This window comes from Bubalus kerabau, chromosome 4, assembly GCF_029407905.1.
Source record: "Bubalus kerabau isolate K-KA32 ecotype Philippines breed swamp buffalo chromosome 4, PCC_UOA_SB_1v2, whole genome shotgun sequence".
Classification (NCBI taxonomy): Eukaryota; Metazoa; Chordata; class Mammalia; order Artiodactyla; family Bovidae; genus Bubalus; species Bubalus kerabau.
In genome coordinates this window covers 46278084-46298189 of record NC_073627.1, presented here as the reverse complement: position 1 = coordinate 46298189, position 20106 = coordinate 46278084, and the positions used below count along the sequence as shown (strand labels likewise).

The 20106-nt window shown below is 43.8% G+C and overlaps 1 protein-coding gene and 1 pseudogene across 1 annotated transcript in view; one reads left to right on the top strand and one right to left on the bottom strand.

Annotated features, from left to right (window-relative positions):
- The first annotated feature begins 1195 nt into the window (after positions 1-1195).
- CRLF3 (cytokine receptor like factor 3) overlaps positions 1196-20106 on the top strand; it is a 41706-nt gene continuing 22795 nt past the window's right edge. Inside the window, exons 1-3 of the mRNA XM_055577203.1 lie at positions 1196-1398; positions 16098-16305; positions 18981-19068. Of these exons, the coding sequence (XP_055433178.1) occupies positions 1282-1398; positions 16098-16305; positions 18981-19068 (413 nt within the window). The 5' untranslated portion in view covers positions 1196-1281. The remainder of the gene's footprint in view (positions 1399-16097; positions 16306-18980; positions 19069-20106) is intronic.
- LOC129649605 (60S ribosomal protein L13a-like) lies at positions 7572-8183 on the bottom strand (annotated as a pseudogene).

The following is a 20106-nucleotide window of genomic DNA, read 5'->3' as shown; positions in this document are numbered from 1 at the left end:
CTATGGCCTGTAGCCCTCCAGTTTCCTCTGACCACGGTCTAAATCTGACCTACCACCTGTTTTTATTGGGCTCCTGAATGAAGAATGTTTTTTACCTTTTAAAGTAGTTGAAAAAAGATGCAAAGTATATTTTGTGACACATGACAATCAGGTGAAATTCAAATTTGTGTCCATAAGTATTATTTGTACATGGTCACGCCCACTTACTACATTGCAACAGAGGCCTTGCTATGCTATGCTAAGTCACTTCAGTCGTGTCTGACTCTGTATGACCCCATAGACGGCAGCCACCAGGCTACCCCGTCCCTGGGATTCTCCAGGCAAGAATACTGGAGTGGGCTGCCACTTCCTTCTCCAATGCATGAAAGTGAAAAGTGAAAGCGAAATCACTCAGTTGTGTCCGACTCCCAGCGACCCCATGGACTGCAGCCTACCAGGCTCCTCCATCCATGGGATTTTCCAGGCAAAAGTACTGGAGTGGGGTGCCATTGCCTTCTCCAACAGAGGCCTTATGGCCAGCCAAACTCCACATTTTCACTACCTGGCTGGTACAGAAAAAGCTTGTCTTGGAGTTCTGGCAGGATTGAGGTACCTACGGGGGAGCCCACGCTTAGGCCTCTGTCTTGCCTCCTTTATTAGACTATGAGCTTCTGGGTGGCGGGGTTGATCCCTCTGATCCTGGTGACTGGCTCAGGGTAACCTCCCAAACCACTGGCCGCTGCAGGAATGCTCGTTCACTGACTCAACGGACATGAGTTTGAGTAAACTCCGGGAGTTGGTGATGGACAGGGAGGCCTGGCATGCTGCAGTCCATGGGGTCGCAAAGAGTCGGACACGACTGAGCGACTGAACTGAAGACAAGGATTTAAGAGCCATTGGGGTTAAAATCCCGACGGCTTGAGAAAATTGATTCCTCTCTCTGTCCCTCTTTTTCCTCCGCTGTGGAATAGGGGTGCAAGGAGGCCTGGTAGTGAAAAGCCAGAAGGAGATAAGTTGTGCGAAGCACTTCGCTAGGTTCAGTCATTAATCTTTCGTTGGCTCCACGCGGACTGGGAAGAACCCCCGCGGGCCAGGTGCGGCGCATGAGCGCCCCCGGGCGGTTGGCGCAGGCGGCGCTGGGACCCTGACGCGGGTCTCGCCCCGCCGTCAATCAAGGCCTCCGCGGGGCGGGGCGGGGCGGGGCTTCCGCCTGCGGTCGGCCGTACCGGGCCGCTCGGCGGCGCCTGGGACAGTAGGGAACCGCGCCCGCCGCCGCCGGCCGCGCGGCCGGACGAGGGGACGATGGAGCTGGAGCCCGAGCTGATGCTGCAGGAGGCCCGCGAGAGCGTGGAGGCAGCGCAGAGCTACCGCCGGGAGCTGAGCCAGAGGCTGCAGGGGCTGCGGGAGGCGCGGAGGCAGGTCGGAGGGCCGCGCCCGCTGGGGCGCTGTGGGCCCCGGGGAGGGCGCGGGGTGCCCGGCGGTGGGAGAGTGCAGGGAAGGCTGCGAGGGGCGGGAGTGTCCGGACACTCTGAAGGGAGGAGGGAAGCGGCTCTGAAGGCGCAGGAGACTTGGCTGGGTGTGAGGAAGAGGGAGGTGGGCTCTGAGGGGTGTGGGGGGAGGGGGTCTTGAGAGGAAGAGGCGCGTTTGGGGAATGGAGGGAGGGTGTGAGAGGTGTTTACTAAGCTGTGTGGGGGCGATGCTGGGGATGCGAAGGGCTGCGAGGTTGGGGGGAGTCTGGGGTCGCAGCAGAAACCGAGGGCGTCGCAGAGAGTGGTCAAGATTGCGAGAGTTGGGGGCGGTGGAGGTTCATTGGAAAACCTGCCTTGTGGATGGAGATTGAGTTTAGAGAGCTCGAGGAAAATGTAGGGCAGTGAGTTGGGAGAGCGCAAATTGGAGGCAAAATGCACCGTGGAAGGGGAAGGACTAAAGAGAGGGACAGAGACAGGAGGAGAAGCAGCAGAGTTAACACTAAATGAATGGAATTACTGTCTGAAAGTAGTCTTTAATATCACCTGTGATCTTGAATGCATTAAAAAAAAATCATTTAGCGGGTTCCCATTCTAGCGAGTTTGGATTTTAAAGTGAAGCTGTGTGGAAAGGGCAAAGGAAAGAAAATGAAACCCTTGAGGGATGGGATACAAAAGCGTAGGGAAATGGAAAAACAGATTTAAAGAGAGACGTGTTGAGAGGAGAAGCTAAATATACTTTCAAGTGACAGCAGTTATCTGCCCCATGGGGACCTGGTCCTCAAAGATATAGGAGAGTCACATGGTTTCTCCACACCCTGGAACATACACGGAAAAAGATACAACCCGCGGCCAGTATGTAGTTGGACAGATAATCTAAGAGCAACTTTTAATTCAGGTGTTTAATAAGTGCTTTTTGAATCAGTGGGATTCCAGCTGAGTGGAATCATATGAGTGAGTGGCATTTTTCTTCATCACACTTGTCACTAATCTATTTGGTCATCCGAGTAGTTCTCATGCTGCAGAGAATCTGAAAATTACAACTAGTTGAATAGTGCTGTGCTAAGAGTGCCTTTGGGTATTCTCATCATTAAGGTTACTCAACCTGCTTGAGGTTTTATACATTTTAAAATTCTTGTAGTTTTTTTTTTTTTTTATTTTCACTTTTGACTCTGCTAGGTCTTCATTGCTTTTGTGCTGGGTCTTCGTTGCCTTTGCGTGGGCTTTCCGTAGTTGCGGCAAGTGGGGGCTGCTCTCTAGTTGCAGCAGGCGGACTTCTCAGTTGCAGTGGCTTCTCATGTTGCACAGCCCTCTAGGGCCAGAGGGCTTCGGTAGTTGCAGCGTGGAGACTCAGTAGTTGTGGCTTAGTTGCTCTGCAGCATGTGGGATCTTCCTGAAGCAGGAATCGACCCAGTGTCCTCTGCTTTGGCTGGCAGATTCTAATCCACTGTGCCACTAGGGAGGTCCTAAAATTCTTGTAGATTTTTAAATGAAGGTCAGGCATCATTTGTAGTTTAGTAGCAAATCTGAGAGGGAAATCTAGATATGGTGATCCTCACTTGATGAATACTTTTTAAGGCCTTCCAATACATTCATCTTGATTTCCACTTGACAACATCTGTATTATTCCTTCTGCTATTGTGAAACAGAGGTTCTAAATCTAGGGTATGTTTAAAAAAAGATTTAAGTATCTCTTATTATATGATTATTTCAGCCAGTTAAGATATCTTATATATGAATGAGACTGTTGTTTAACTGTATCAACAATTAAGAAACAGAAGAGTTGATATTATCTTCCTTGATGGCTCAGTGGGTAAAGAATCTACCTGCAGTGCAAGAGACACAGAAGACACCGGTTCGATCCCTGGGTCGGGAATATCCCCTGGAGAAGGAAATGGTAACCCACTCCAGTATTCTTGCCTAGAGAATCCTATTGACAGAGGAGCCTGGTGTACTACAGTCCATGGGGTCGCAAAGAGTCGGACACGACTAAGCAACTAAACACACACACAGAGTTGATATTAAATGAATGAATGAGCTTAGCACCTGGGAATAGTACTTATTAATTTCTCATGTGTAGTTGAACACATTAAAACAATTCAGTATGATCTCAATCTGAGTTTCCAAACCTACATTCTTTAAATTTCCATGTCCAATAATTTAAATACGGGACACACTTCCTTATAATTTAGTGGAGTTTAGTATGGGGTTTCCCACTCCAGTACTTTTGCCTAGAAAATCCCATGGACGGAGGAGCCTGGTAGGCTGCAGTCCATGGGGTCGCTAGAGTCGGACACGACTGAGCAACTTCACTTTCACTTTTCACTTTCATGCATTGGAGAAGGAAATGGCAACCCACTCCAGTGATCTTGCCTGGAGAATCCCAGGGATGGGGGAGCCTAGTGGGCTGCCATCTATAGGGTTGCACAGAGTCGGACATGACTGAAGCGACTTAGCAGCAGCAGCAGCAGTATGGGGTTTTGTTTTGTTTTTGAGTTTCCTTGTCTCAGGCTTGAAACAGAAAACACTAGGAGAACATCGATTATGCTTAGGTTCTCAATAACATTGCCTTCCAAGTAGACGGAGTAATGTGGTAGTTCTCCCGTGTGGCCTGGAATGTGTTTTGTGCCAGTGGCAGTTAGAGTGGCTTCTGGTTCTATTGGGCTGGCCAAAAAGTTTGCAGGATCGTATGGAGAAACCTGAACAAACTTGATCATCAACCCAATAAAAGCTTTAATTCTTTCTCAGAGTTCATTCTAGTGGGTTGTACACGTTTGGATTTGGAGAATATGTCCTCTATCAACTTGCAGTCTAAGGAGGATCTGTGTTACAAAAATGTTATCGAAATAAGCAGCTGCTTTTGTTTAGTGGTTGGGATATTTTTAGGGTTCCAGTCATTTTCAGAATAACTACATAAAATATACGGCTTTTCAGTCAAAGGTTTTGTGTGGGGGATGAATGAGAGAGCAGAGAAAAAGGATGGTCCCTTCGTATATATATTTTTACTTGCTGATTTTACTTCCTTATAGAATTTTTTAAATTGATGTATAATTTACAGACCGTACAATCTGTACCTTAAAATGTACAATTCAGCAGTTTTTAGTGTATTTGCAAAGTTGTGCAACCATCACCACTGTCTGTTTCCAGAACCTTTCATCACCCCAAAAAAGAAATGCTTTCTGTCTCTATTTGGACTGGCCTATTTAGCACATGTCATAAAAATGAAACCATACTGAATGTGATCCCTTGCGACTGGCTTCTTTGACTTAGGCATAATGTTTTCAAGTTCATTCATGTGGTAGCATGTATCGACACTTTAGTTCTTTTTGTGGCTGAGTAATATTTTGTGGATAAAGCACGTTTTATGTTTCCAACCATCAGCTGATAGACATTTGTGTTGATTTCACTTTTTGGCTATTATGAATAATGTTGCTGTGAACATTCACGGATGAGTTTCCATGTAGATATTTGTATATTTGAGAATATACTTAGGAATTGCTGGGTCATGTGGTAACTCTTTAACGTTCTCAAGAACTCTTGGCATACTTTTTATCTTTGTTTTTGTTTCTTACCCTTGAAAAATCTCTCATGAAATTTGCCTCCTATTAGGAAATCATGTCTGTGAAAGTTTAGAAGGAACAAGAGTAACGTCTTTTACTGTCAGTCCTTTAGAGTCAAAAACAACTGCCAGCATGCAGCAGTTTCTCCTCTTGTGGTTAAGTTGAAGCCTTAGCCTCTGTTCAGAGAAAAGGAAGTTCTGTGTAGGAATGAAGTGTAGTCTGTAACTCTTACTGTTTGAATGTGTTAAACGCTCGAGACGGGTCTTCAGGAAATCAGGTGATATTTACAGTCAACTTGGCCTCACTGATGTCGAAATCATTAAGAATAGTTCTGTATAGCTCCCTGGAATCCTTGGTATTAAGATGTAAATGCCAAGGAAATCAACTTCCACCGTCTTTAAATACTTATCTGTTCATTCATTCAGTGACTATGTATTGGGTGCCTCTTGTGGGTCAGAGATACTTCTAGGTCCTAGAAATACTGTGATCAGGGAAACAGACCACTGCCCTCACAGATGTAATCTTTTCCTTCTGTGGCTAATCATTAGACTTCCGCCTCAACACAAAACAAATAGGAGAAATTTAAATTCTTGTGTATTCGTTTTCAGATTTCACTTCCATCGTGTTCTTCATCCCTTGTTTATTTCCACAGGGTTGACTTTCCTGCTTGTTGTGAGTAGAGATAGCTGATTAGGATGTCACGTAGTATTGTCAGCTGGCCAGTCAGAGATGCCTCACGGAGTGACACCAGCGTGATGACATTGCCACGGTCCAGAGCCTCATCTTTAAGTGTTACAGGTCCAGAAACTCCATCTTTGTACATTATCAAAGGGGGGTTAGTTTGAGGTACTGGAGATGGTAGAAATACTGATATTCCAGTCTGTGTACAGTTAATAGTTCACTCCATAAAATAAATGTGTTGGCCATCATGTGCCTCTAATTAGTGTGATTCAGTGTCTCAGGGGGCACTAACAAGAGCAAATCCCTGCTCTTTCAGAATAATGGTCCAGATCCTGGTGTCTAATTAAGATACTGTTTGGTGAGGACCCTGCCCAGCTCTGGCCAGTGGGTGTCCCTTTGATCATTACTGCTACAAGCGTGGTCTATGTCTGCAGTAGGGGTATCCTGACCTGAGAGCTGATGAAGAATGCAGGAATCAGGCCCCACCCAGACCTCTGTACTTTAACAATATTGCTGGGTGTGATGTGTTTGCACATTAAATATTGCGGCCCAGGGCCTTGGAGTGTACCATTAACACTTCATCAGCTCTCTGCCGATTTAACCCTTAGATGTGTTGTAAAATGTTGTGGTTTATCATCAAGATTTTTTTTATAACTTTATTTTTATTTATTTTTGGCTGTGATGGGTCTTTATTGCTGGGAGGGCTCTTTAGTTCTGGGGAGTGGGAGCGACTCTTTGGTTGTGGTGCGCAGGCTTCTCACTGGTGGCTTCTCTTGTCTTGGAGTGTGGGCTCCAGTAACTCCAGCACGTGGGCTCGGTAGTTGCAGCTCCTGGGCGCCAGGGCACAGGCTCAATAGTTGTGGTTCCCAGGCTTTGTTGCACCGTGGCATGTGGGGTCTTCCCAGGTCAGGGATGGAACCCGTGTCTCCTGCATTGGCAGGTGGATTCTTTACCACTGACCCACCAGGGAAGCCCTAGCCTCAAGAATAAAATGCTGTTTGAAATTGCATGGGTTTGTTAGACAATTATACAATGTCAGACAAGTGATTAGTTGAGAATCTCAAGCCAGCACTTGTTTCAGCATGTCTTAAACATCTGTAATGCAACCATTTGTCTCTCATGGTATTTTATTTTCAGATTTTTTTTCTTTAAAAAATAATCTATTAGTTTTGGATCACTAAATATAGGAAAGACACAAAGGTGATGCCTGTGACCACTTGGCTGCACTTCCTTTCCATTAACTCTTTTTTAAAATCCCAGACCTGTGCTGCCCAAGCATTCTGGCACATCCTAACAGATGCAGAGTATAGTATCCGACCACGTGGAAACCTTAAACACACACCCTGCAGCATCGTGGGATCCCTTCCAACTAAGTCTTCCAGCTCACTTTTGCCAGTATTGCAACTGCACTGGTCATTCCAACTGTGTCCTAAAGCTCATGAGCGAGTAGGTCCCAGATGATGCCTGCACAGCCCTCCACTTTTTTAGAGTCCTTTCTTAAACAGCTGGGCTTCCCAGGTGACACAGTGGTAAAAAATACACCTGCCACAGGAGACGCAAGAGACGTGGGTTCGATCCCTGGGTTGGGAAGATACCCTAGAGTAGGAAGTGGCAGCGCACTCCAGTATGCTGGCCTGGAAATTCATGGACACGAGAAGCCTGGCAGGCTACAGTCCATGGGTTGCAAAGAGTCGGACAGGACTGAGCATGCATGCTTCTTAAACAGCAGTGACTAAGGCCCCTTTGCTATACCCAGTCTTCTAAGCCCCAGGCTGCCTGTGGCACCTGGATGGCAGCCCCTAGGGGTTCCCCCACATCCTAGGGTGGCGATGGAGGAAGGGCAGCCAGGCCAAGCATGAAGAATAAATAGTCAATTTTATTGGGCTCAGACTAGAAATCCATGAGTCTTGAGGACCTCTGTGAATTTGTCGGTTTTCTTCCTCTGTGTTCTTTTCAGCCTGCTCCATAGCGTCATGGCTGCTGCTTTTTCCGACAGTGGATCTTGGCTGTCTCCTTTCTCTTCTCCTCCAGGGTGGTTGTTACCACCTGGTGGTACTTGCAGCCAACCTCACGAGCCAGACACCCTAGGTGTAGGCGAACTTCGGAATAGGCTTCAGACGTACAGCCTTGAGGGCAGTGGGAACCACCATCGGCTTTTTCTTTTCGTAGGGTGGCGGGATCCCGTCAAACACTTTGAGGTGGCCAAGCGGCTGGGCCACGCTTAGTCTTGTGGGCCGCCTGCCTTGCACTGTCTGCCAGAGATGTGTCTGGGGGCTCGGAAGTGGTCGGGGCCCCCAGAGGGGTTGGTGTTCATCTGCTTGCAGAGAAAGGCCAGGTACTTCCGTGTCCTTCTGTAGAAGCTGTCAGCACTGTTGATGCCCTCACAGTGCAGGACCACAGCCTTCCGGTCCAGAAGCACCCGGTTGGCCATGACGGCTGCCCGGCGGCCCAGGAGATGGCCTCGGCCGTCGAGCCCCAGGACCTGCCTCTCCATCATCTTCAGCAGCCACCTGGGAAAGCTGTTTTCAAACTTTTAAATAGTTGATTTCAGCTAATTTTTTGAGGATCTTACTAGAAACCTTGATATTCCTAATGTACCACACCAGGTTCTCCATAGATCATTATTCCCACAGGATTTGAAAACATGTAGCGTACTTAACACTCAGTGTGGGGAACTCAGTGCGGGGAAAAATAAGTTATTTCAGAAAACCAGGGCAGGAAGTCTTAGTAGCTCAGCAAAGAAAAGAAAGCTATTAACTGCTTCTTTTATCTCCCACTTCCCCTTCTGTTACCCATTTTCAAAACAGTCCAAAAATCTGTTTGAAAATAATTTGTTACTGCAGTGTCACTTAAAATGTTCCTTTTGTGTCCTGTGTGTGTGTGCACTCAGTTGGGTCAGACTCTTTGTGACTGCCCCCCACCCCCCTCCCCAGACTGTAGCCCACCAGGCTCCTCTGTCCTTGGAATTTTCCAGGCAAGAATGCTGGAGAGGGTTGCCATTTCCTTCTCCAAGGAATCTTCCTTACCCTGGAATTGAACCCATGTCTCCTGCTTTGGCAGGCGGTTTCTTTACCACTGAGCCACCTGGGAAATCCATTATAGTGTCCTAAGAAAAGGTTAAATCCCAAGCTGGAGAAACCTAAGAAGAAATGAAATAATTTGAAAATAACTCATAATTCTATTTACAACAACCACTGTTAACATTTTGGTGTATCCTTCTAGACATATTATTTTGTCAGATTGAAAAACTACTGTATAGTAGTTTTGCAACTTTATATCTGCTTTTTTCTTTTGGCTCGTGTTATATCATAAGCATATATTATGACAGATTTCCCACGTACAGTCTAATTTTTAATCCAGAGGTGAATTAAAATTACCTAGGTACTTACAGAGCATTTGTTGGTAGCAGGCTGAAAAGTATTGACTCAGATATGTCAAAATACAAAACAGAAGCAAAGCTCTAGAAGCAAAACTAAATAATCAACCACCAAGGGGGAAAAAGCTGCACATATATTTGTGTGCAAAAGACCACATATTTACATTGGCTTTTTAGTCATCTTTTCTCAAACAAGTCTTCACAAATTGTCTTTAAGCACAGCACTCTGAGAGCTGCTTGTTGAGTCCAAACTCACTTGAAATAGAGTAGGAAATGAGAATTCATAAAAGCATTTGGAATTAATGTTAAACTCAGGGAGCTTAATTAAAACGTGTGTGAGTGTCACAGAAGGGCCCAGTTTATTTCTGTCTGGGATTTCTTCTTTTTTTTTTTCCAAGATAGAGTGTGATGTAAATTTTACTTTGATAGAGAAGAACTGTTCTTATTACTAGAAACCTGGTAAATTATATGACTAATTTGTGATCTCAAAAGCCAAACAAATGTAGGACAGGCTTTGGGTTTGTTTTTTGGGTGGGGGGAGTCCACTGGGATCTTAGTTCACTGACCCGAGATCAAACCTCGGCCCTGGCAGTGAAAGCACCAAGTCCAAACTACTGGACTCTCAGGGAATTCCCAGGACAGGCTTTTATTATTCTTTTAAGAATATTTATTAATATTTATCTATTCATTTGTCTGCACCGGGTCTTCATTGTGCCATGTGGGATCTTTGATCTTTTCATTGCATCCTATGGGATGTAGTTTCCTGACCAGGGATCAAACCCTGGGCCCCTGCATTGAGAGCATGCAGTCTTAGCCACTGGACTACCTGCGAAGTCCCATGCTTTTCTTGTTGAGGGATATCCATGAATCATTTATATTTGCAGTTGTTTTACTTTGTTTGCATTTGCCCCCGTTAGTCATAAGACCTTGAGACACTTAACTTTCCCAGTGCCTCACTTTCCTTCCTATCTGTACAATGAGGATAGGGATAGGACCTACTTTATTTGGCCACTGTGGGAATTAAAGGGAGAAATGTATTTAAAATGTTTAACACAATGCCTGGGACTTATGAACTGCTTAATAAACGTTAGCTGTAGAACTAATACCACTCTATTATCATTCAGGGTGACCTCCCCTGCTTTCCCACTGGCATCTAATTCTTGAAACGTCTCCTCTCTCTCCCAGCAGAAAGGGCTTTTTGAGCTCTGATGGCAGTTTGTGGCTGTCCCACTTACATAAGAACTTAATACTTTTTCCTATAGTTATGTGGGCATGCAACTCTCTCCTTTACTAGAATGACACAGTTTTCTGAGGTCAGGATCATGCTTTATTCATCTTTATAACCCTAGTTCCTGGCACATACTAAAGCTCAATATTGAATGAGTGCTTTTATGAATGTTGTGGGTGTACTTTTGCAGACATTCATTTAGATCATTCGTGGCCTTGATTATATTCACCCTATTCACTAATGCAGATAATCACGAATTAAACATTTGTTTTGTCATGATTTGGTTATTTGTTGCTACATAATAAACTATGTCAGAGCATAATGGCTTAAAAGGCAGTCACTTGCTTAGTGTTCTGGGGACTGACTGGGGCTCAGCTGGGCAGTTCTCCTGATTTTGCTGGCAGCTTTTCTGTAATTGCAGTCAAATGGCAGCTGAGGCCAGAATGTTCAAGATGGAATATTTACTTACCTGTTTGGAGCCTAAAGTGGTAGCAGGGCTCAGCTGGAATGCTGGCGTGGCTGGGCCTGGCTGCCAGGCCCTCTTTCTTCCTCCCACCCCTCACACTTTCCTCCCTCCTCAACTTGGTCTCTCAAGAAGGATAGCCATGCTTCATAAATGGCAGGACCCCTGAAAGTGCAAAAGCAGAAGTTGCAGGTCGTCTTAAGGCTGCGGCCTGGAGCCAGCACAGTTCAGCTCCAGCCTGTAACGATGCACGGAGGAGCGCATTGCTAGTCACCGCCCAGCCTGTGTTCTCACGGAGAGGTCTCTACGAGGATCTGAGTGCCACAAGGCATACTTGATGGTTCCCTGGGGCCATTAATGTAACAGACTGCCAAATCATATAGTAAAGTTTTCCTTTTGAAAGTTTAGTAAGCGTTTTTTAAGAAAGCCTAACTGTAAGAGAGACAAGAAGGAAATGTAGCAGCGCTTATGAGTCCATACATGAAGCAGACAGTTCAGATTTTCTGCCACTTGACTGGCTTTGTGATGTGGGCAAGTTCATCTCTCTGATTCCTATAGGTCACTCACCTACAGATGATTTCTTCATAGGGTTGTGGTAGAATTTAAGTGAGAACACGGCTATAAGTACCTGGTACACAGGTGTTCGGTAAGTGGGGACGGCTGCTATATTGTTATTATTGCCATTATTATTATTAATGACTTATGTCTTGGTGTCTTGGTGTCAGTGTGAAGACAAATAGCTAATCCTGTGAACCGAGAGGGAACATTTTGGTTAGCTTCTTCAATTTCAGTTGATTACTTTGTATCTTTGTCTTTTATTTTTGATTCCTATGTTCTTGTTAGCTAATCCTATTTAAAGCCAGCCTCTAATAATTTTAGTTTCCTATAAGCAAAACAATTGGGAGTATAAATTCTTAGATTAAAGTTGGAGGATAAAAATTCTTTTCTTCTGTAGTCATGAAAATCCATGATTTATAGGAGATTCGAGTTACTTCATTTCCTGAAACACAGGCATGTTATGTTATAGACAGAGCTGCTATATATTGCCACTTAAGACCAGAGATGTCTTAAATCAGATTCTACACAGGCTTTTTGATATTTTAGTAGCTAAACTCTAGAGCAAAATCAGTATCAGTCACTATTGTCTTGAAGGGCTGTGAAGTATCTTTTACTAGGGTTTTGTATGGCTTTGTACTGTTACATAAGCTTATTCACTTTTTGAGAACTTCTGTAAAACTTTAAAACTTGCTTTGGAATTAAAATCAACCGCAGTGGAAAGTTTGTAAGTTTTAATGGTCTGTTATACTAGAAGTTTTGGTAGAAAATTGGTTCTGAATATTGTTAATCAATATAAATAATGTATATTATATTTCCTTTCTGAGACCTTGAGTTATATAGCATTTGTATCCTTCTTAAGTTTACTTTGTTACAAATTGTAACAGTTGTTTTGCCCTGAGTGGTTGTCTACCACACCTTTCCTTATGCAAGGACAAGAAATACACATTGTGGCAGGAAAATGTCTTCAACCAATCACTTAACTTTACAGGTTTACCAGAATGCCTTAAAAGGGTTCTGGGGGACTTCCCTGGCAGTCCAGTGGTTGGAACTGTGTGGTTCGAATGCGTAGTGTGTGTGTTTGTTCCCTGGTTGGGGAAGTAAGGTCCCTCATGCCACATGGCCAAAAATGAAAAAATAATTTAAAAACAAACAAAATGGGGTCTGTACGCACTAAGCAGCTTGGTGCCTGGACAGACCGTGAACCTTTGAGTCATGCTGTTTCTGGCACCGGGAGGCTGTGGGGAAGTTTTTTGGTTTCTTTGAGCTTTTTCTTCAATGTAGACAGTACAGACCCACCTCTCACAGTTGTTGGGATGAGTGAACAAGCTAACAGTGAGCCCACTGGACCATGGTGCCACATCAAGTACCAAGAAATTCACTCAGCAGTGAAGTCCACATTTTAAAATTAGTTGTATAAAAGCCCAAGGAATGACCTTGATTGGTTACGTGATTCGATTAAAGGTGACTGTAGTTTTGAATTAAGAGCTATTTCTGGGAGAAGAAACTGGTGCCAAAAAAGTGTCAAGTTTGAAACAGTGGTGGTCCAGGATTTATGAGCAAAAAGGAGTCACATTTACAATGAAATGAGAGGGGGTGAGTTTGGAAATGGATTCTCCCTTCTCGGGCCCTCTCACTGCTTTGTGTTCACACACTTCCTTTTTTTCTGAGGTTCTGAAACAAAGCAAAACTTAGTGGGGCTCTGCAGCAGCAGCAGGAGCTTTTGAATTCTTTCTAAAGAGGAAATTGACTTTACCTAACCAGTGCACTTCCTGTGTATGTGGCATCCGTTAGGGAGAGATACAGGACCTCCTTGGTACAGCGCTCGACTGCAGAATTTCCTCTTGCTGGTGGGGGGTGTCGAACTGTGTTTCAGAGCTCCAGTTTGTTGTCTTCTTTTATCCTGGTATCTGTGAGGTCTGTGTGAATCACCTTGTTACCATTGCAGGTTCTGATCCAATAATTCGGGGTAGGACCTGAGATTTTCCATTTCTAACCATATTCCGGGTGAGATGTATCAAAATCCTAAGGCATTCTTTCCCTGGTTCTTTTTGAAAGGTTTTAAACACATATATGGGGTGGGGGGGCTTCTCTGGTGACTCAGATGGTAAAGAATCTGCCTGCAGTGCAGGAGACCTGGGTTTAATCCCTGGGGTCAGGAAGATCCCCTGGAGAAGGTAATGGCTACCCACTGCAGCATTCTTGCCTGGGAAATCCCATGGGCAGAGGAGCCTGGCAGGCTACAGTCCATGGGGTCACAAAGAGTCGGACACTGCTGAGTGACTAACACACACACACAAACACATACACGATTAACGTAATTGTAATGAACAACACTGAGTTGCTCGTTTTTACGTATGTTAGGGCCTGATTCTCAGGTACCTGATCCCACGGTTGGGTGATGTGCTAAAGCAAGGACATTTTTAATATAACCCTCTTATTTTTTTAAACTTCAACTTGGATTTAGAAGTTCTCTAGTAACTTTACAGAGATTAATAGCAATTAAACTTAAGTTAGAATTTCTTTGTTCTTTATGATTTAAGAAATTACTTCACTTACTGCACAAGCACCATTGTAAGTTACATTAATGTTGAAAGGAGAAGAAATTGTTTCTACCATCTCCCCAGCCAATCAAACCATTTTTTCGCCCGTATTTCTTTGTAGCCCTTAGATGTGGGCATTTTTTGTTTTCACATGCTCGTGAACATTTCTGGGTAACTTTTTTGTTCTTAATGGTTTTATTTTTTGGCTGTGCTGGGTCTTCATCGCTATGGGGGCTTTTCTCTAGTTTTGGGGAGTGGGGGCTACTCTGTAGTTGCAGTGGGTGGGCGTCTCAGTGCCGTAGTTTCTCTTGTTGCTGAGCACAGGTTCCAGGGCCCACGGGCTTCAGTGGTTGTGGCTCCCAGGCTCTAGAGCACAGCCTCAGTAGTTGTGGTGAACAGGCTTAGTTGCTGTGCAGCATGTGGGATCTCCCCTAATCAGGGATTGAACCTGTGTCTCCTGCATTGGTAGGCGGATTCTTTACCCCTGAGCCACCAGGGAAACCCCTGGGCAACAATTTTGTATTCTGGTTTTCAATTTTAGTGTTAGAGAATAAATAGAAAGTTTTCAAAATTTCTCTGTTACCTTGGGCTTTATCCACATTTTGATACATTCTTTTCTTGGTGGATTTCTCTTAGCCTTCAAATGCTCTTTCTAAGATCAAGTTAGCAAAGGGTTAGGGTAATAAACATAATATGTCTTAGGAAATTAATATAATATTTGCAAAGTACAGTATGAACTTGGTTATGAAGATGGTTAGATAGCATCACCAACTTAAAGGACAGGAATTTGAGTAAACGCTAGGAGATAGTGAGGACAGGAAAGCCAGCGTGCTGCAGATCATGGGGTTGCAAAGAGTTGGACACGACTTAGTGACTTAACAACAACAAAGTGTGAGCTTGCTTAAATTCAGCTGACTAGTGTATAGTTAGAATTTTCCTGTTAAGTGAGAAAAGGTGAATTGTGTGTTATCTGTATGCTTAAAAAGACAATCTGGTGTCTGTACAGACAGCTGACTTGTTTTCAGATTATCTGTGAGATGGAAGGATTTTTCTGTCATATCTCCTAGAACAACCATTCTTAATCTGGGCTCTGAGGACCAAGGGTAGTGTGTCTCAAAGCATGGGCTGCAGAGTCACAGGTGTGCTTCTGAAAAAGGAGGACTCTGCCCGTACGTACGTTCCCCTGACCCCTTCTCCAAGCTAGTTCTGGGGTGGAGCCTTGCCATCTAAGCTATAACAGGTTGTCTGATACGTGATTCTTCTGCAAACCAAGTTTCAGAATTACTGCTCTGGGCAAGCCGTGGTTGGGATCTGAGGGACTTTGTAATCTCTGATATTGAATCAGTTTCTTTTTGGTAGGGATTATTCATTTTTTCTGGGAAGGTCTATAAACCTCTCATTGAAATTCACAGAGGACCATGACTCAAAGAGGATAATGTCATTGTCCCAGAGGTGTGCTTTGAACATCTTCTGCTTCCTGTGAACCTTTTGGATTGTAAATAAATTCTTAGTTTTTTTTTTTTTTTAACCATAATGAGGGCATTTTGTCCACAGTGTTGTTGTTGGGTTGTTTTTTTTTTTCTTTCTTTTTTTTTTTGTGCTTTTTAAAGCTATCATTTCTTTTCTACTTTTCAGTGAAATGAATTTTTTTTTTTTGGCAGGGGGAGGGTGGGCCTCATGGCATGTGGGATCTTTGTTCCCTGACCAGGGATCAAACCTATGCCCCCCTGCAGTGGAAGCATGGAGTCTTAACCACTGGACCGTCTGGGAAGTTCCAGTAAAATAAATTTTAATCTCTTCCTAATCTGATTTTTTCTTTGGCACTGAAACATTACTATTTCCAAAAACTGCTTTGTGGAGATAATATTATTGCTAATGTTTATTTATTGAAAGCAACAATGTGCCGATTATTTTACCAAGTGCAGGACATAGACTATTTAATCCACAAGCAGCTCCATCAGGCGAGCATAATTATCCTCATTTGAAGAACAAGGGCATTGAAGCATGGTGTGTTTAATTATTAATAACTTAATCCGATTGACCTCGTCTGTGAGTGATGGGCCCAGGGTTTGAGGCTGTTCTGTCTCACTTAAGGCAAACACTAAGCAAGTCTGCACAGATGAATCACATCTGGTTTACCAGTGACTGGAAGGTGATGTTGGGGTAGTGCCTTGAGATTATTATGGGTGATGCCTGTGGATCAGCCTTTCCTAGAGATTCTGAGTTTTTACATTATTTTGTTTCAGATCAAGGAGAGTGCATCCCAGACAAGAGATGTCCTCAAACAGCATTTTAATGATTTAAAGGGAACACTTGCAAAGCTCCTGGATGAGCGATTGGTGACCCTCTTGCAAGAGGTGGACACCATTGAGCAGGAGACCATCAAACCACTAGATGACTGCCAGAAGCTGATAGAACACGGAGTTAACACCGCAGAGGACTTAGTCCAAGAAGGTGGGAGTCCAGGGAGCCTGTTAAATGCGGCCCATTCAGGTCGACGTTGTGCCAGTTTCCCAGGGCACCAGCAGGCTTCCTGCCATCTCTGGGTGCTTAGGCTGTTCGTACCTTGGGAAAGTTTGTGATAATAGGATAACAGGGGTACAATGAGGTATGCTAGGGTAAGTTGCAATTCATGTACTAATTATAGTAATTTACAGAACACAGTAAATGATCTTTCTTATGGTTCTATGATAACAGTCTCTCATTCTTGGTTAACACAGCAATTTTGCGATCATTTTGAATCTGTTCACATAGTTTTCAGGGTGTTGATGATTTAATTCCATTGTTATTTTTAGAAGGTTAAGGAGTAGGATTGGTGTTTACTCCTGAGACTGTAGTGGTTATATTCCTGAATGTAGTCAGTTACTTTGGTTAAAGCGTGCCCGGTTCTTCCCTTGCTAACTTCCTGCCTCCATGTCTGTCTACCTTCCTTACTTCCCTTCTGTAGGTCTTTGTCAGGTACATTAAATAAAAAGCTACTAGTTCTGCCCTTTGGGGTTCACAGGCCGGTGAGAGAGGCACATATGGTGAGAGAGATCTAAGACCTCATGGGAGCACAAAAAGAAAATTGCTTAGCTCTGAAAGAGGGTGGGGTGGCTTCCAACAGGAGAACTTCCACAAAGGCTGAAGAAATTCATCAAGCAGGCAAAAGAGGAAAAGGAGTTCACAGCAAGACTGGAAACAGAAGTCATGCCAAGAATAAAGTGAATGGCATATCTGGGAGGTCTTGAATGAAGTCTTTTAGGCCACAGAGTTACACAGTCAGATTTACATTAAAAAAAAAAAAAAGACGCTGCCAACAGTTCGGAAACTGTATTAGGAGTTTTAAAGAACTAAAAAGTGCCTAATGAGAACGCCATGGCAGCAGTCCAGATAGGAAATGACAGAGGCAGTGACAGATGAAGGTGAAGCAGAGCAGGTTTTAAGATTTTTTGGAGGTAGAATGATTGGTAATTTTACTGAGCTCTTCCTGTTGGTGTTGGTGATTGCCCAGTTATAGGATGGAGGAGGAAGAGAAGAGTTTGGGATGACCCAGGCCAGTGTGGTTTTAGATGACTGGTGAACTGTACCATTGACTGACTCAGGACATGAAGGGGGAGAGTGAGTGGTTAGACGGTTGGTTCCGGGTATGTTGAGCTTGAGGTGCTGAAGATGTCAGGAGCTGGAAATGTGGGTGTGATGCTAAGGAGAGAGATCCTACCTGGAGATGTGACTATGGCAGGGAGTGGTGTGTACAATACATCCGAATCCATGGGAATAAGTAAAGTCATCAGGAGATAGCACAATATGATTAAAATGACTCCTTGAGATGTTCATATTTCCACTCTTTCTCTGTACTTTCTTTTTTTAAAATTATTATTAGAGGATAATTGCTTTACAATATTGAGTTAGTTTCTGCCACACCTCAGCATGACTCAACCATTGGTATGTATATATATGTCTCCTCCCTCTTGAACCTCCCTCCCACCTTCCACCCCACCTCTGTACTTTTAAATGGTTCAGGGTCACTCTTACTATTCTTAGAATTTAGGTTTACCTGAACTATGACATTTTCAAAGACCCGTCTTTCTTTCTCCACTAAAAACATTAAAGTAAAAGTTATATTTCAGTTAAAAAAAAGGGTGGGGGGAGGGTGCAATATGAGATGGGAAGGCTGCAGAAGGTGGGACTCTGAGAGATGCCAACATTTAGAGGTCAGTTAAGGACAGAGGACTCAGGGAAGGAGCCTGAATGCCGTCCATTCTTCATTGAGTGCTGTGCGTGGCACAGAATAAAAAGTGTGTATGGTCCCAAGTTTGTCACTTCAGCTGGAAGTCAGTCCCCTTTCTGGTCTCACTTAGAATATAGTACTAGTGTTACATTTACATGCTGATTCCATTTCCATCTTCTCTTCAAGGACAAGTGTTTATTTGCCACTGACCATAACAGTGCGTTTGAGAAAATTCTTTTTAGCAGGACTGCAGAATGTCTTTCCCTGGGGGCTCAGCATTTGGAAACAGACTCAGCAGCAGTTCAGCACAGGGCAAGAGTGTGTACCCATCAGCATGAGGCCTAACCAGTGATTTTATTTTAGAAAATAAAATCCTTTGAGGCACATACATGTTTGTTAGAGCATCTGCTGCTAAATTTTTTTTTTTTACTTCAGAAATATTTTTAAATTTCAAACTTTTTCCTCCTTTCCCTTCCCAAGGGATAAAAACTTATTTATGGAATTGTGAGGATTCTGAAGAAGTGTTAGTATGCCTCTGTTTTCCTTTTGGTGAGGGGTGGGGTCATTGTTATGTGGTCTCAAAACACTTAAGTGACTCCAGGGCACAGTGAGACAGAAAACCGTTCTGGTAGTGTTCTTTAGGGCTGCGGAAGGACAGGGTCCCTGGGGACCTGGCCATACAATTGGTTGGTAAACCAGGTTTCCACTTGCAGAGCAGAATCTTTCATCTCTGGCAGAATGCAGCCACCGTGTACCCCGTTCCTCTGTGTTTCACTTTAAAGTCACTGCTGAAATAGTTCCTGCACTTGCTTTTGGGGAATTTGTGACATCATATAAGAATCGTTTTCGAGAGACGTGGAGACCCACCTAACACAGGTGACTGTTTTTCCTGTACTGGTTCTCTTATCCCTGATTGTAGGTGAGCTCGCCATTCGGGGAGGTGTAGGAGAGCAGAATGAAAAGCTCTGGAGCTTTACCAAGAAAGCCTCGCACATCCAGCTGGACAGGTGAGAGCGCGTGTCTCTTGGGCTTAAACTGCTTTTCTTTCTTTTTTTTTTCCTCTCTCTCCCTCTCTCCTTCTCTTTTTCCTTGTTAAAAATTATGATTCAAGAAGATAGTATAGTTTTCAAAGTTTCACTACCCACTACCAGTATTACTAGGGTGGAATAGTTGAGATTGTAATCTGTGAAATAGAACAGATTTTCTTCAATCCTAACGTGTAAGAGAATCATTAAATTTTAAAAATTCTGGACATATCATTAAAACTGAGTCATAGCTCAGACCACAAGATCCTACTGTACAGCACAGGAGATTGTATTCAGTAACCAATGATGGACCATAATGGAAAAGAATTTAAAAAAGAATGCATGTAATATGTGTAAATGAATCACTTTGCCATGCAGCAGAAATTAATGCAATACTGTAAAGCAACTGTACTTCAGTTAAAACAAAGAAATTTGAGGCACAACTCAGTAAACCAAATCTTTTGACATAAACTTGACAGTTGTGACCCTATCCCTTTTCATCCCCCACTGCCATTAGCATTATTTACCAGCGGCTCCTGCGTCCTTACAGCATGTGACTGATTGAAAATGTTGCTTGTTGGGATGCCCCTGGCTGTGCAGTGGTTAGGATTTCACTCTGTCATTGCTGAGGGCCTGGATTCAACCCCTGGTCAGGAAACTAAAATCCCACAAGCCACACGTTTGAGCCAAAAAATAAATAAGTGAAATGAAAAATAAAATATTCTTTGTTAATTTTTAAAAAATTGATGTATAGTTGATTTACAGTGTTGTATGCATTTGGGGTATACAACATGTGCTGTGCTTAGTTGCTCAGTCATGTCTGACTCTTTGCAACCCTGTGGGCTGTAGCCCACCAGGCTCGCTCCTCTGTCCATGGGGATTCTTCAAGCAAGGATACTGGAGTGGGTTGCCATGCCCTCCTCCACGGGATCTTCCCAACCCGGGGATTGAACCCAGGTCTCCCACATTGCACACAGAGTCTTTACCGATTGAGCTTCCAGGGAAGCCCAATACAACATA